The 13548-nt window shown below is 28.9% G+C and overlaps 2 protein-coding genes and 1 long non-coding RNA gene across 3 annotated transcripts; 2 read left to right on the forward strand and 1 right to left on the reverse strand.

The window, feature by feature from the left end:
- Nucleotides 1-297: 297 nt before the first annotated feature.
- On the forward strand, nucleotides 298-1088 carry LOC149032084 (uncharacterized). Its single transcript, XM_089174051.1, has 2 exons — nucleotides 298-701; nucleotides 1039-1088. The coding sequence occupies exon 1, from the start codon at nucleotides 324-326 to the stop codon at nucleotides 693-695; it is 372 nt and encodes a 123-aa protein (XP_089030177.1). The 5' UTR covers nucleotides 298-323; the 3' UTR covers nucleotides 696-701; nucleotides 1039-1088.
- A 418-nt stretch (nucleotides 1089-1506) lies between these two features.
- LOC149032085 (uncharacterized) lies at nucleotides 1507-4809 on the forward strand. The gene is made up of 5 exons (XM_089174048.1): nucleotides 1507-1967; nucleotides 2293-2564; nucleotides 2625-2796; nucleotides 3372-3702; nucleotides 4000-4809. Exons 1-5 carry the CDS (start codon nucleotides 1507-1509, stop codon nucleotides 4807-4809), a joined length of 2046 nt encoding a protein of 681 aa, XP_089030174.1.
- Nucleotides 4810-12011: 7202 nt separating this feature from the next.
- Nucleotides 12012-12563, reverse strand: LOC149032086 (uncharacterized). Its single transcript, XR_016177066.1, has 2 exons — nucleotides 12359-12563; nucleotides 12012-12275 (listed from the first exon to the last, which is right to left on the reverse strand). It is a non-coding gene; the product is annotated as an uncharacterized LOC149032086 (long non-coding RNA).
- Between the last annotated feature and the right edge of the window lie 985 nt (nucleotides 12564-13548).

Below are 13548 nucleotides of genomic sequence, written 5' to 3' on the forward strand. Positions count from 1 at the left end.
TTGTTAAAAAGTTGAAGTTTATTTTGCATGTGACAAAACATATTTTTAAGCGCGCTAATAAGGCAAGAAAAGCTCTCATACAAAAGAAGAAAATTTAAAAGAAAAACGCCGAACCGCCAAAAAAAAAGAACTGTAGCAAAAACAGTAGTGAAGAGAAAAACGACTGTTGTGAAAAAAGTTCCTGAACTAAAAACTAAAAATTTACCATCAAATTGATGAAAGAACTCTCAGAGATCTACGGTTTAGCAGTCAGAAGAAATTTGAATTCTTCATAGGATATGCGTAACGAGATTGGGGCAGGATACTACCACAAATTTCGACTGATGCCAAGCCGAAGAAGCATTCTAAGTGTTCCATCGGCTGGTGAAAGTACCTCAAATCTAAGGCACATGGCACCTAAACACATGTTTAACGGCAAAAAAGTTGTTGAAATTGCGTGCAAAGTTACAGCATGTATCTTCAACGAAGGATTTCGAACAGTGATGAAGATAATGGAAACGATGGGCATGAAACTTGTGCCAGGAGCGATCGACTTTGCTAAAAGACGCGACGACCGATGTATCGAATCTGCGAACCGTCGAAGCTCTAAGTGCTCAAAAGATGCCAGATCAAAGTGGAAGAAGGCAAGACTGGAAGAAATTGAAGAATATGAACAAGAAGAAGGTCTGTTGTACGGTCCAGGCATCGCAGATTAAGTTTAGGTAAGAATTTTTAACGATTTTGAGTAAAAAAAACTTTAAACGCGTTTTTCTCGAAACTACGTTTTGAAATACTAGCTCCATCGTATCTCACGAGCCAGTAAACCGATTCTTATAAAATTTAATCCACATATTCTACACATGAGCTGTCACAAATCTTTTCTTATATTTTAATTTTTACTATTTATTTTTAGTCAAAAACAACGAAAAAAAGGTCTAATTTACGTTTTTTTGTAATTTGTCTACCATTTTTTTATTTATTGATAAAATTTCATATATTAGCGTCACTTTGTAGCTGAAGTCATACAGAATATAAAAACATTTTACTTTTATGTTTTAGGTAAGCCATTCTCAAATTCTGATGGAGCTACCAAAGCACTAAAGTTTTAAGATGTTTTTTTAAACTACTGTTTTTGCAATAAAAAATTAATTACAATGAAAAAACAAAAATTCATTTATATAGTTTAAGACTCAATTTAACAAACCCAACAACTTTTATATCAGTATCTTTTATAGTTTTCTTGGAAAAAATTCGTGAAAATAGCCTTTTTTTAGGTGCTTCGAGTAGAACGTCCCCTTAAGAGAGTTGAACGTTCGTATAAATAAAGGGCGGATAAAAATACAACGATCGGACGAAAGATCTAGCGATACGACTAAGAATGAATCGATCAAGCCGAGCGAATATGGTAGCTGCGATAAGAGTGAGAATGCAACATGTACAGACGATAAGAGTGCAGACAAGGAAGTCGGAAGCATTAGTGCAATGAAGAGAATTATTTATGTAGATACGAATGAAATCGAGGTAAAGATGCCATATAAGACGCGTGTAGAGAAATTAATACAGAATTATGAACCGAATGCTAGAATAGATGCCCGAACGGAGACTAAAATAACATTAACAGATAGTATTCCAATTTGTTCCAAGCCGAGGAGATTAGCTCCGAAAGAGAAGAATATAGTAGCACAGCAGATAGATGAGTGGTTAAACGAGGGGATAATTCGACCAAGTACGAGCGAATATAGTAGTCCGGTAGTGGTAATACCCAAGAAAGACGGAACGTATAGAGTTTGTGTTGATTTTCGTAGATTAAACGCAAAGATAAGAAGAGATCGATTTCCAATGCCATTGATCGAGGATTGTATCGATGCGTTGACACGGGCAAAGGTGTTCTCGATAATTAAGGCAGTTCAGAAGATCCGAGTTTATTTGCTAGGGATTAAATTGAAATTAGTTACCGATTGTCAGGCGTTTCAAAAGACACTTAAGAGGTCTACCATAATTAGAATTTTAAAAGTATCAATTTTTTTTTTACATTTTTCGAAAGTATACATATCTAGAAGTATCATACTAAAATTTTATAAAGATCGGAGCAGTGTAGCTGTACTTTTTTGCGACCTTTACCTTACTCCGCTCGGTCTGATACCGCGCGCTCTTTTGTTCACCGAAGAAGCTACTATTTATTGTCCCTATTGTTAAGGTGGTTTCAAACAGAGAGAGAAATATATATAACTAACTGAAGATGATATAATATAGTTTATTAAATTATGATGATGTGATATTTCATAAATATTATCATAAAATCTCAACTGATAGCAACCCTCAGCATTCGTACTGTTCCGACTCTTGGTGCAAATATAAGAAAGCTGTGAGAGATAAGACAGCTAAAAGTTTCAAACATCCTCCTGCTCTTGCAAAAGATGTTCATGAAATTCTAAAACCATTCTACGAAAATTTTACAAAGCAAGAATTATTGGAAAGATGCCTTGGTGGAAACACGCAGAACAACAATGAGTCGTTCAACAACTGCGTTTGGGCAATGGCTCCTAAACACGTCTTTAGCGGAAAAATTATTGTTCAAATCGCTTGTTAAACTGCTGCTTGTATTTTCAATGAAGGTTTTTAAACAGTTTTGTAAATTATGTCAGTAATGGGAGTCAAAATTGGCCCGAGCGCCATGCACTTTGCTTCTGAACGTGACAGAGAACGCATACGTGTAGCAAACCGCCGCAGCACTAATGCCTCTAAAGAAGCCAGGACGCAACGCAGGAACACTATTTTGGATGAAAATGAACGTTATGAAGAAGAGGAAGGTATAATGTATAGTGCAGGTATCGCTGATTAAGAACAGGTAAAATTTTTTCACGATTTTTCCTTGAAAAAACTTTAAACGCGTTTTTCTTAAAACGACGCTTTCCAATGCCTTGTTGATAAAATCTCCGAAACTACTTGTCCAATCCCTCTGAAATTTTTACCACATATTCTTTACTCTTATAGCTATAGCGCATATCGAGGTTTTTTTTAGATTTTGATTCTAACTATTTTTTTTGGCCAAAAACAGTAAGAAAAAACGTGTTTTTTCTTTTTTTTCCGAAAAGTGTCCGCAATTTTTTCAATTTTTCAAAAATCGTTCAATATGCGCTATAGCTATCAATATACTGAATCAAACAATGTTAGATTTTTTTTTAGACCCACCATTTAAGAGAATTCATCAACAGCCTTTTTTTAGGACGTTTTTCGAAGTATCATTTTTATGTATAAAAAGTTACTAAAATATAAAAAAAAAAAATTGTTTAATGTAGTTCGATAGTGTATTAATACAGTGCAATAAATTATATATTAATATTTATAATATAAAACTGTTAAAAAAATTCCTAAAAACTGTCTTTTTTTAGTGTGTCTAATTGTAGTAGACCCCTTAAAAAACAGGATTTAGCGCCTAAAGTGGCCAGGTGGGCATTGTCACTAGAAGAATTCGATTATGAGGTTGAACACCGCGCGGGAGAAAGATTGAAACATGTAGACGCGCTTAGTCGTTTTCCAGTTAGATGTATCGAAGACACACTTCTACAGAATATTAGAAAGAAACAGGAAGAGGGGAAAAGATTACGTGTTATACGTCAAATAGTTGAAAAAAAACCATACAAAGACTATCTTTTGGAAAATAATATTTTAATGAAAACTTTAAACGGCAAAAAAGTAATAGTGTTACCTACGAGCATGCAGGTTAATGTAATTAAAAAGATTCACGAGAATGGACATTTTTCTGTACGTAAAGGGGCTGAAAGAGTGAAAGAGGAATTTTGTGTACCAAACTTAAATGAAAAGATAGAAAAAATTGTTAGTTGCTGCATACCGTGTATATTAGCAGAGCGTAAGCAGGGAAAGAAAGAAGGTTTGTTAGAGCCGATACCGAAGGGGGATAGACCACTTGAAACATATCATATTGACCACTTAGGACCAATGACGGCGACGAACAAGACATATAAACATATTCTGGTTATCGTAGATGGATTTTCTTAGTTTGTTTGGTTATATCCGACTAAGTCAACGACTTCACGAGAGACGATAGACAAATTGACGATACAACAGAGGACGTTCGGTAACCCGACGCGTATAGTAACAGACAGAGGGACAGCATTCACATCGGTAGATTTTAAAGAGTATTGTATGGCAGAAAATATTGAACATATTTTAACTACCACTAATATACCAAGGGGAAACGGTCAAGTTGAAAGGGTCAATCGCATTATTATCTCGGTATTGACTAAATTATCAATAGATGCGCCAGATAAGTGGTATAAACATGTAGATAAAGTTCAGAGAGCGATTAATAGTACTCAGCAGCGTAGCATAGATAGGTCACCTTTCGAGGTAATGTTCGGTACAAAAATAAAACAGCGAGAAGATTTAACAGTTTTAACATTAATAGAGAAGGAGGCAATAGCGCAGTTTTCAGACGAACATTTAGAATTAAGACAAGCAGCTAAAGAAAGTTTGTTAAAAGTTCAAAAAGAGAATCGGCGTAATTATAACCGTAAATTTAAGAAAGCGACTGTATATAATAAAGGCGATTTAGTGGCGATAAAACGTACGCAATTTGGTGCAGGATTAAAAATACAAAAAAAATTTTTAGGACCGTACAAAATATCTAGATGTAAAGGAAAAAATAGATATGAGGTGATTCGTGTGGTTAAAAGTGAAGGACCAAAAATAACCACAACGGAGGCAGATTATATGAAACCGTTCGAAGAATTTTCCTCGGGGACCGAAGAAATAGCAGAATGGCCGAGTGTGGGGTGCGAGAATGTGAGTGAGAACACTGAAGCATGAGTGGGCCAGAGAATATCGGGTATAATCAAGCCGAAGATAAACAATGTAAAATAAATAGTTGAATATCGATAGCAAGAGAAGAAATCGAATAGTTTAAAAAAAAATCATTTGTGCAGATCACACGTGTTAGAAGTGAAACCTTCAAAAATCTAAGTTTCGAGAGAATGAGACGAATGGACAGTTTTAAGAGTAAGATAATTTTAGGATTTATTTATTATAATATTATTACTATATATAATAAGGGTAACCGGTATGGTCTTTGGGTAGAATAGCTGATAAAAAGTGCACTTTTCACAATTCAAGCAATAAAAACGGAATGCGGAATGCTATAGTTATAAATAGTCACCAAAATGGTACAATGTTTATTAAAGAAAATACAATTCGTCAGAAATTAGGTAAATATAAATAATCCTTTTCTTGAAACTTAGGTATAACAATTTTTTTCTTAGTATGGTTTTCTATTTCCCGTTTTCAGCTACATTCTTGCGCTATACAACAAACATTTTAGGATAGATGAAATAAAGACGGCACGAAAAACATATGGAAAATACTGCTGGACTGAACGAAGGTTCTGGTAAAATGCAATGAAAGATCTAATAAAGATATTCTCTAGAAATGTTTTTTCAACTCTGTAGCCTACCACACTTCGAGACCCTTATTATCTATAACATATCTCGTCCTTATTCTTTTGACCACAAACTTATCTTTCTAAATACTCTCGTCTAAATAAAGATCTGAACAACAAAAAATCTAAAAAACATTGAATCGTATCGCTCTCTCAGCTTATCGAACTGTGTAAACTACGAGTCTTAGATTTCAGCTCCGTGGTAAGCTCCACCGATTCACGCTAGGCGTTCAGCCTGTTACAAATGTTTTTATTTTATTCAAAAATTACTATAAGTTCCTAAATACGCAAATACCACAATTTGTAATTTAATTTTCGTATATGCATGGGTCAGTACATCTCTTTGGATATTTTTCATATAAAAATCAAATTTAATAGACATATTTTGTCTTTATGCATCAAATATATTTTATAAAGAAGCCAAATAAAAATATAACAGTAATTTACTTGCTTTTGAATGGAATTTGTCAGCTGCTCCTCATTTATTCCACAGTATTCTGTAGTTCTTTTTCTCTGATGTATCTGGTAATCCTTTTTTTTTTAATATTTCAGACAATACAATTATTATATATTCTATGTACTTCATAATTATTTATTATAATATTTGCAAAATAAAAAATTTTATACTTGTTTTTCAATAAAATAGAAACATGTTTAAATAGAAAAGATATGACACGTTGTAAAAAAAAACTTTAGGCATGAATATTATCGCATCAATATTAAAGATAATAAATGTAGATCGAACTTCAACAGACCTTCCCTGTTTTTTATAATTCTTTTCTCATGATAAAGAACCGACTGTGGGGTGTAGGTAGCTGACAAAAACTACTATTTTCAAAATTGTATCTATCAAGATGGAATGCTGAATGCGATAGCCATAGATAGAAACAAAAATTCTAGAATATTTATCGACAGAACTATACATCGTCCTCTAACCAAAGTAAATATAATATATTGTTTTTTGAAAATTAGGTAGATGAATTTATTCATTCACACTTTAAATTTGAGATATTTTTATCATGGGTTAGCATACACAAGTATTTCTTTTCTTGTTGCCACTAATAACTGTAGATGCTGTTAAAGAAGGGAACAATTTTGGTAGGATCTTTTTCGTTTCATCGGGTTTTGAATTACAACGATTTTAAAATCTATTTCTATTTTCGTTGTTTTATTTTATAATATTAAAAATCTTTTTAAATATTTTTTTTCTATACTTTTTTTTCTACATTTGTAAAATATGTTATATTACACTATAAAGTAAATAGCGTTTATTTTTTTTGTCACGTGTCAAGTTTCTCCTATTAAACTTTTCTAATTTATTGAAAAATTAGTATATATTTCTTAAATACGCAAACATTATATTTAAAAAACATGTCTTTGGATATTTATAAGAAATGTATTCTACAATGTTGTTTAATTTTTTTCTCTGATATATCTGATAATCATTTCATTTTTTTTGTAAAATATTGCAGACAATACAATTATTATATCCTATATATTAAATAATTTTTAATTATAATATTTGCGAAATAAATAATAATTTAATTTTAATTTTTCAATAAAATAGAAAAATTTTTAAATAAATAAAGTTTTATTTAAAAAAAAAGTGTAACTGAATCTAGTAGGTGCATCGATGCATTTTAAAAAAAAGTAAGGTCTTAGGAAGGTGACATGTGATGTTCCATATAACTTTTTTCTGAATCATTTTTCTCTATTGTTACTTAAAAAGTAGTTATTACCCGTTCCAATTACAAGATTCGTCCTGTATAATTAGTCCAGTCAAATTAGGTAAGAATCTCGGAATTTGAGATACTGAGCTACAAATTCGTATAAACTTGTATTTTGACATCCTAAACGTTGTCTCAAAACCTACATATGGTAGGGTGTATGTGATTATTAGAATCTTAGGTAAAAGTTCACAAAAATTGATTTTTTGCACATTTTTTTGCGATTATCTCGTTTCCTATAGGTTTTTCACTATTTGTATTTATTATCAATATTGTAGAGGACTCAATTTCCCACAACTTTTGTTTAAAATATTTTTTTATACGTTGAATCGATTTTGAGATAGACGGCGGAGAGTGCGCGGTTAGAGCGTCATTTAAGGTCAACCGGTAGTCCTGGTCAAAAACACGCAATATTAAGTTTATTAATTATTGATAAATACATAATTAATAATAATTTTCATTTAATCCTACTTCAAAGGAGCACTGTCTTACCAACGATAATGATATATAAAAAAAGAAATAAAAAAATAAAAAAATAAAGAAGGATATTTCGATTTGTAAAATTCAAGTGTTGAAAAGTCACACAGTTAATATTTCAGCAAAAATATACAGAAGAAAATTCAAAAATTGATTTTACTTTTATTAATAAAAGAAAGAAGTAATAAATCATTGCTAATACGTTATTTGATTTTAATATATTAATAGTAATATAGTAATTTCACTATATTAATAGTATTATAGTAATTTTAATATAGTATTTAAAATATAATAAATAATAAAATAATATATAAAATAATAAAATTATAATTATACTATAATTAGTATTAAAATTATAATAAATAATAAATTATTAAAATAATATATAAAATAAGAAAATTTATAAAATAATATATGAAATTATAAAATTAATGAAATAATAATAAAATTAATAAAATAATACATAAAATTATAAAATTATAACACTACAATAACTATAATTTTTACAATTTTATTTATACGAAATTATTTTTGTTTTCAAGTACATGTTAAGTTACTTTATTTGTAATAAATAATTTTGTTATCGAGTAAATCCTATATAGGACAGGAAACACATTAGAATTACCCCTAAGTAAGTATATCTATGAGAACGTAGTTGGTGTTTGATCAACGAGCTTGATTTCTCTCTCTCTCTCTCTCTCTCTCTCTCTCTCTCTGTGTCTTTCTTTACGATCAAAGATTCCACAGAGCAAAGCACACTCTCAGAATCTTACATTTGCATCGGTAATTCAAGCGGTTTACCGAAGGTATGCGTTTAATGGCAAACCATGTTCAATGTTATATATTTTGTTCAAGTGTAAACGTAGTTCTAGTTTATATTTGAGTCATAGAAATATTTTATTAAAATTTTGTAACAAGTTCAATTTGACCCAACACAATATAACCTCACGTCAAATATTCTATTAAAACGCATTATGAACTATTTATACTGCATACCGTGAATAAGTAACTTGGTTTAATGAAACATTTTATTTTTTTATTTGATAAAGTAAAATAATAGAAAATTATTATCAATATACTTTTATTAATATAATAGTTATAATCTATTTCGAAATTGAATTTTAATTGATAATGCTTATAATTAAGACGTTTATTATGAAAGTGACTTAAATTTATTTGAATTTTTTTTTTTTATCCTAACAAAATCTATAAAAAAGTCGAAGTTAATTTTTATTAAAAACATTTCTAGGAAACAATAAAAAATACTATAATAAAAAAATAAAAAATAAAACATGTGTGCAAATCACACGTGTGTCACATGTACTATGTCGTGACACAGTCGTCGTGCACACTACGTGACACTATACGAATGTCAGAGACAAAAATCAGTACACATGAAAGTTTGATGATAAATATCTTTTGAATGCTTAATTTAATCGCCAAAACATAACACAACATTTTTATAGAGCAGTTAATTTCCTACAAAACTTTGTATTGTGCACTTTTTAATAGTTATTTATTGTCGAGTTATAAAATTCATAAACAAAAATGAAATTTGTCTAAAAATCATCAAATTTAAATCTTTAATATCATTCAAATGGTAAGGTTTACGGAAAAAATATAAGATACCTTTCTTGTAGAGCAATAAATTTCCTACAAAACGCGTCTTAAACATTTTTCTGTACAATCAATAAAAAATGAGGTATGAATTTTTATCTATTGGACTGAAAAAAAAAAAATAAAAAACTGCGATGAGGAGGATCTTCCTATTAAAATGAAGAGCTCATATCGGGTGAGAATTCTTTTAAGGTGTCTAGGAACCCATTTTTGCGTTGCACTTGAAAAAAAAAAAAAAAAAAAGTCATTTTTTGACCCACCCTAATATCATTATATATATAAAATTCCTCATCTCCTGTTAGTCTTCCTAAAGGATATCTAACAAGTAAAAAAGGAAGGAATTCCGCGGTGTTGTTAATAGGTTAATGTAGAAAGAAAAAACTTCTCTTCACGGATATGCAATATATTCAATATAAAGAAATAAAAACACAAAGTGATGATAAGACGCCTTCTTCGCTCGGCTACTAAACGATGACTGCCTCTTAGTTTCTTTTCTTTAATCTACTTTTTTGTGCGACGCTTTTGCTATCGATATTCAGCTATTTATTTTACATTGTTTGTCTTCTGCTTGATTATATCCGATACTCTCTGGCTCACCCATGCTTTAGTGTTCTCACTCACATTCTCCACCCCACATATATAACGTATATTTGTTTATAATTTCTAACTTATAATAAGTAAATGATTTCCTTTTACATAAATTATCAATTTTAACTCGTAGTAATGATGATTCAATGGTAGTTTCATTGTAAATCGCTTGTGAATATATTCTTACAGTATACATTATTGCGTGAAAAAATCCCCCCAAAAGTTGTAAAATTTATTTAACAAACTTTAAATGAAATAAAAATTGTAAGAAATTATATCACAGTTTTCATTAAATATAAAAATTTTGAAAAATTCGGTATACTTAGGATTAAATATTTTCTAATGTCTTTTCCATTCTTTTTATGTTTTTTTTTTTTATCTTTTTTCTGTTAATACATTGTACGAATGTTTCAACCCTTTTTGTTTAAAAGCCAGACACAACTTTTACGTTATAATATATCACAATGAAATTATTTTGTCATCAGACACTTATTAGTAGTAGATTATACATTTGATTCTATTAGAAAATATCTATTTTCGCATACTTTTACATGCATACATACATTTATACAGTACATACATACTTTGGAGTACACACGTTAGTGCAAATATTTTATTTAAAATACCCGAAGAGTACTTTTAATTAAATATCCTAAATTAATTATTCGTTATTTACCTTTTCAAACAAACATCTATCATTCTCTTTTATTGTAGTAGTAAAATAAAAAATACAAATAGTAAAAAACAAAACAATAATTATTATATAATACGTAAATCAAAATTTATGTGTTATATTATGTCATTTATTTATTTTTTTATCCCGAAATTAATTGATTATTTTTTATAATAATTTTGTCATTCAAATAAAAAAAATTCTATGTGTATTAGTATGTGTGTGTATTAACTTATTTATCACATATTGATCAATAATCATCTTTTAATATATTTTATTTGTTTTATTATGTCATGGATATTTCCTTTATTTACAACTTGTTTTTATCATTTTATTTTCTTCTTTTTCTTATTTTTCTATTTTCAAAGATTATTTAATAAATTTTACATTTCTATTTTATTTTTTATCTTTCTGCTTCCCTTTCTATCTCTCTCTCTCTCAATAATTTTGTTAGGTAAAAAAAAACAGTTCACTAAAATATTTTTATGATAACAATTTTGTCAAATGATAACAAAACATATTCTTACTCGTCAATAAAATATTTTAATTTCACCCTTTCCATTAGTTTTATGTGGAGTTATGTTTTTTTTCTTTTTTTCTATTCTTATCTTAATTTAATTTTATTTTTTTTATGCAAATGATATGACATATTTTTATGAACATACAATCGTAATTATTTATTCATACACATTTTTTATCTCTTTTTCTTTTTATTTATTTTTTCTTATTTTTTTTTATTTATCTATTTATTTAAATATGTATCGCCACCTCTATCTAATAATATTATTGGTTTTTAATTTACAGCCCTTGAATTGTATTTAATGAAATTATTAAACGTTTGTTACACACAAAAACATGTAAGTATATGCTACAAATATAATAATAAACAATAAATTATTAATACAATATTAGTCCTTGAGTATCAATATTTCTTTGGTATTACATATTATTTAATCTATTACTATTGATATGTAATTTATTTTTTTCTACGAAAATTAAAAATATATGAAATAATTTTTTTTGTTTTCATTTACATTTTTTTTTAAGTTGAAAGAGATAAAATTTATCTTATGGATAAAATATTTTTATACTGTTTTATTGTTGTTCTAGGTTAAAAAATTAAACGTGTAAATAATATTACTTTTGCAAAAAAATAAATAATAGTAATAAAAAATGATAATGTTAATGTAAATTTGTCTTTTCTTTTAAATTATTTTAATTTTAATTATTTTATTAATTTTTTTCTTTATAAAAATAATATATATGTTAATATTAGTTTTTTTGCATAGAATAAAAAAAATAAAATAGGAAAAGAAATGATTATATAGTTTGTAAGAAAAATAACCTTAATTTTGAATTTTTTTAAGTTACGAGGAGAAAAAAAAGAAAAGAAAAAGCTTTTAGGACGAGTATAAAATGAATATAAAAAAAAATAGGAGAAAGTTAGTTAAAGTATAAAAACAAAAAACAAAGTAAGATGTTTAAAAATGTTTAGAAATGGAATAGTAATAATGCATCATTCGAAATCATTGATCATTAAAAATTCATTTTTTTCTTTCAATTGTTATTTTTTTGTCTTTCTTTTCTTTTTTTTTGTGGTTGCTGGCTATTATCTCTATGGCATGTTTCAAAGCTTCTTACTTACAATAAATGATGGGGTTTCAGTAGTGTGTGTTGGCTGGAATAGTGGTTTGATCTTAGACGATTCCATACTCAGCCCCGTTTAAGGAATAAAAAATATTACTTAAACTAAACATAACTAAAATTAAACAAATATCTTTGTCGTCAATGCTGAGATTTATCAAATCAGAACGTTTTTTTTTTTCGATGAAATTATATTACCTTCACTTTCAGCAAGTTTTTCTTCATTTAAAGTTTCTGCATCTTCTTCCCTGTTTACAAAATCTGTAATTTCATTTAGTTCGGTAATTCTTACCAGATCATTGTAAATTTTAGTTATGGATATAGACAGAATTTTCTTCGTCATCTTCTTGTTTTTCTAATAAATAGCCGATGTTCCTAATAGCCATATTACAAAGATCTTCACTTTCGGATGATGCGGCAAGTTTTAATATGTTATCAATCTCCTTTTCTGGTATTTCACGCACGTTTTCCATTTCACCTGAAGATTCTTTCGATATAAAGTTACTATTGAGCATTTTTTTCCACCAAAGTGGATCTTCGTCGCAATGGGAAACCTGATTTTCTGTGTATCCATCCGCTTCTATAATCTTTTTAATATTATCTGGATACGTATTAGCGGCTTTATGATCAGTAGACACAGATTCTCCTTTAACTTTTCTGGTATTAAATGCATAATGCTTCTTGAAACTTTCGAGCCATCTGTTACTTGCCAGAAAATCTGTGCTACCAGATGGTTCTCCGTTTTCTTGAAGATTTTTGTAAATCTCGATTGCTTTTTGTTTAATGGAATTATTATCCAATTCAATGCTTTTCTCCCTGCAATCATCAATATAAGCTTTGAGTTCCTCTTCCATCTTCTTCATTATTGGCGTCTGATGGGAAGCTGTAGCAGTTGCGGTTATCGAAGAACCTGCATCTTCTTCTTTCCTTACAATATTTGTAATGTTACTCTGCATACTCTTTATTATCAAGTCATCGTAAATTTCTCGGTCTGCAGCAGGATATTTTTGCAGTTCAGTTTTAAAATTTCGGCTTCTTTCTAGAGAAGTGTTTGTATTCAATTTAAATTCCTCGATACTTTCAGCTGAGCTTAGGTTTTCTTTTAATTTTTTTAATGTTAAATTATTACTTGAAAAATCGTCTTTAGTTCTAGTTTCCTCAGGATCGATTTGATTTGCATCTTTGGATGGTATTGCCATCCAATCCGCTTCTTCAATTTCTTCCTCCACTAATAAAAATTGAGCGTTTTCAAGATCCATATTCACAAAATCATTACTTTCGATTGATTCACCAAGTTCAAATGTGTTATCAATATTGTTTTGTAATGATTCAGACACGTTTTCTATTTCACCTGAAGATTCTTTAGATATAAACTTTCTATTGGGCAC

Source organism: Polistes dominula, unplaced genomic scaffold (genome assembly GCF_049000335.1).
Source record: "Polistes dominula isolate Pdom_NZ unplaced genomic scaffold, Pdom_raw_medaka contig_651, whole genome shotgun sequence".
Taxonomy (NCBI): domain Eukaryota; kingdom Metazoa; phylum Arthropoda; class Insecta; order Hymenoptera; family Vespidae; genus Polistes; species Polistes dominula.

Coding starts and splice junctions, on each gene's coding strand:
- LOC149032084 (XM_089174051.1), top strand. CDS start 324: ATGCCAAGCCGAAGAAGCATTCTAAGTGTTCCATCGGCTGGTGAAAGT.
- LOC149032085 (XM_089174048.1), top strand. CDS start 1,507: ATGCCATATAAGACGCGTGTAGAGAAATTAATACAGAATTATGAACCG. Junction 1,968..2,292: donor TTTCAAAAGACACTTAAGAG/GTCTACCATAAT, acceptor CTCAACTGATAG/CAACCCTCAGCATTCGTACT. Junction 2,797..3,371: donor GAAGAAGAGGAAGGTATAAT/GTATAGTGCAGG, acceptor GTCTTTTTTTAG/TGTGTCTAATTGTAGTAGAC.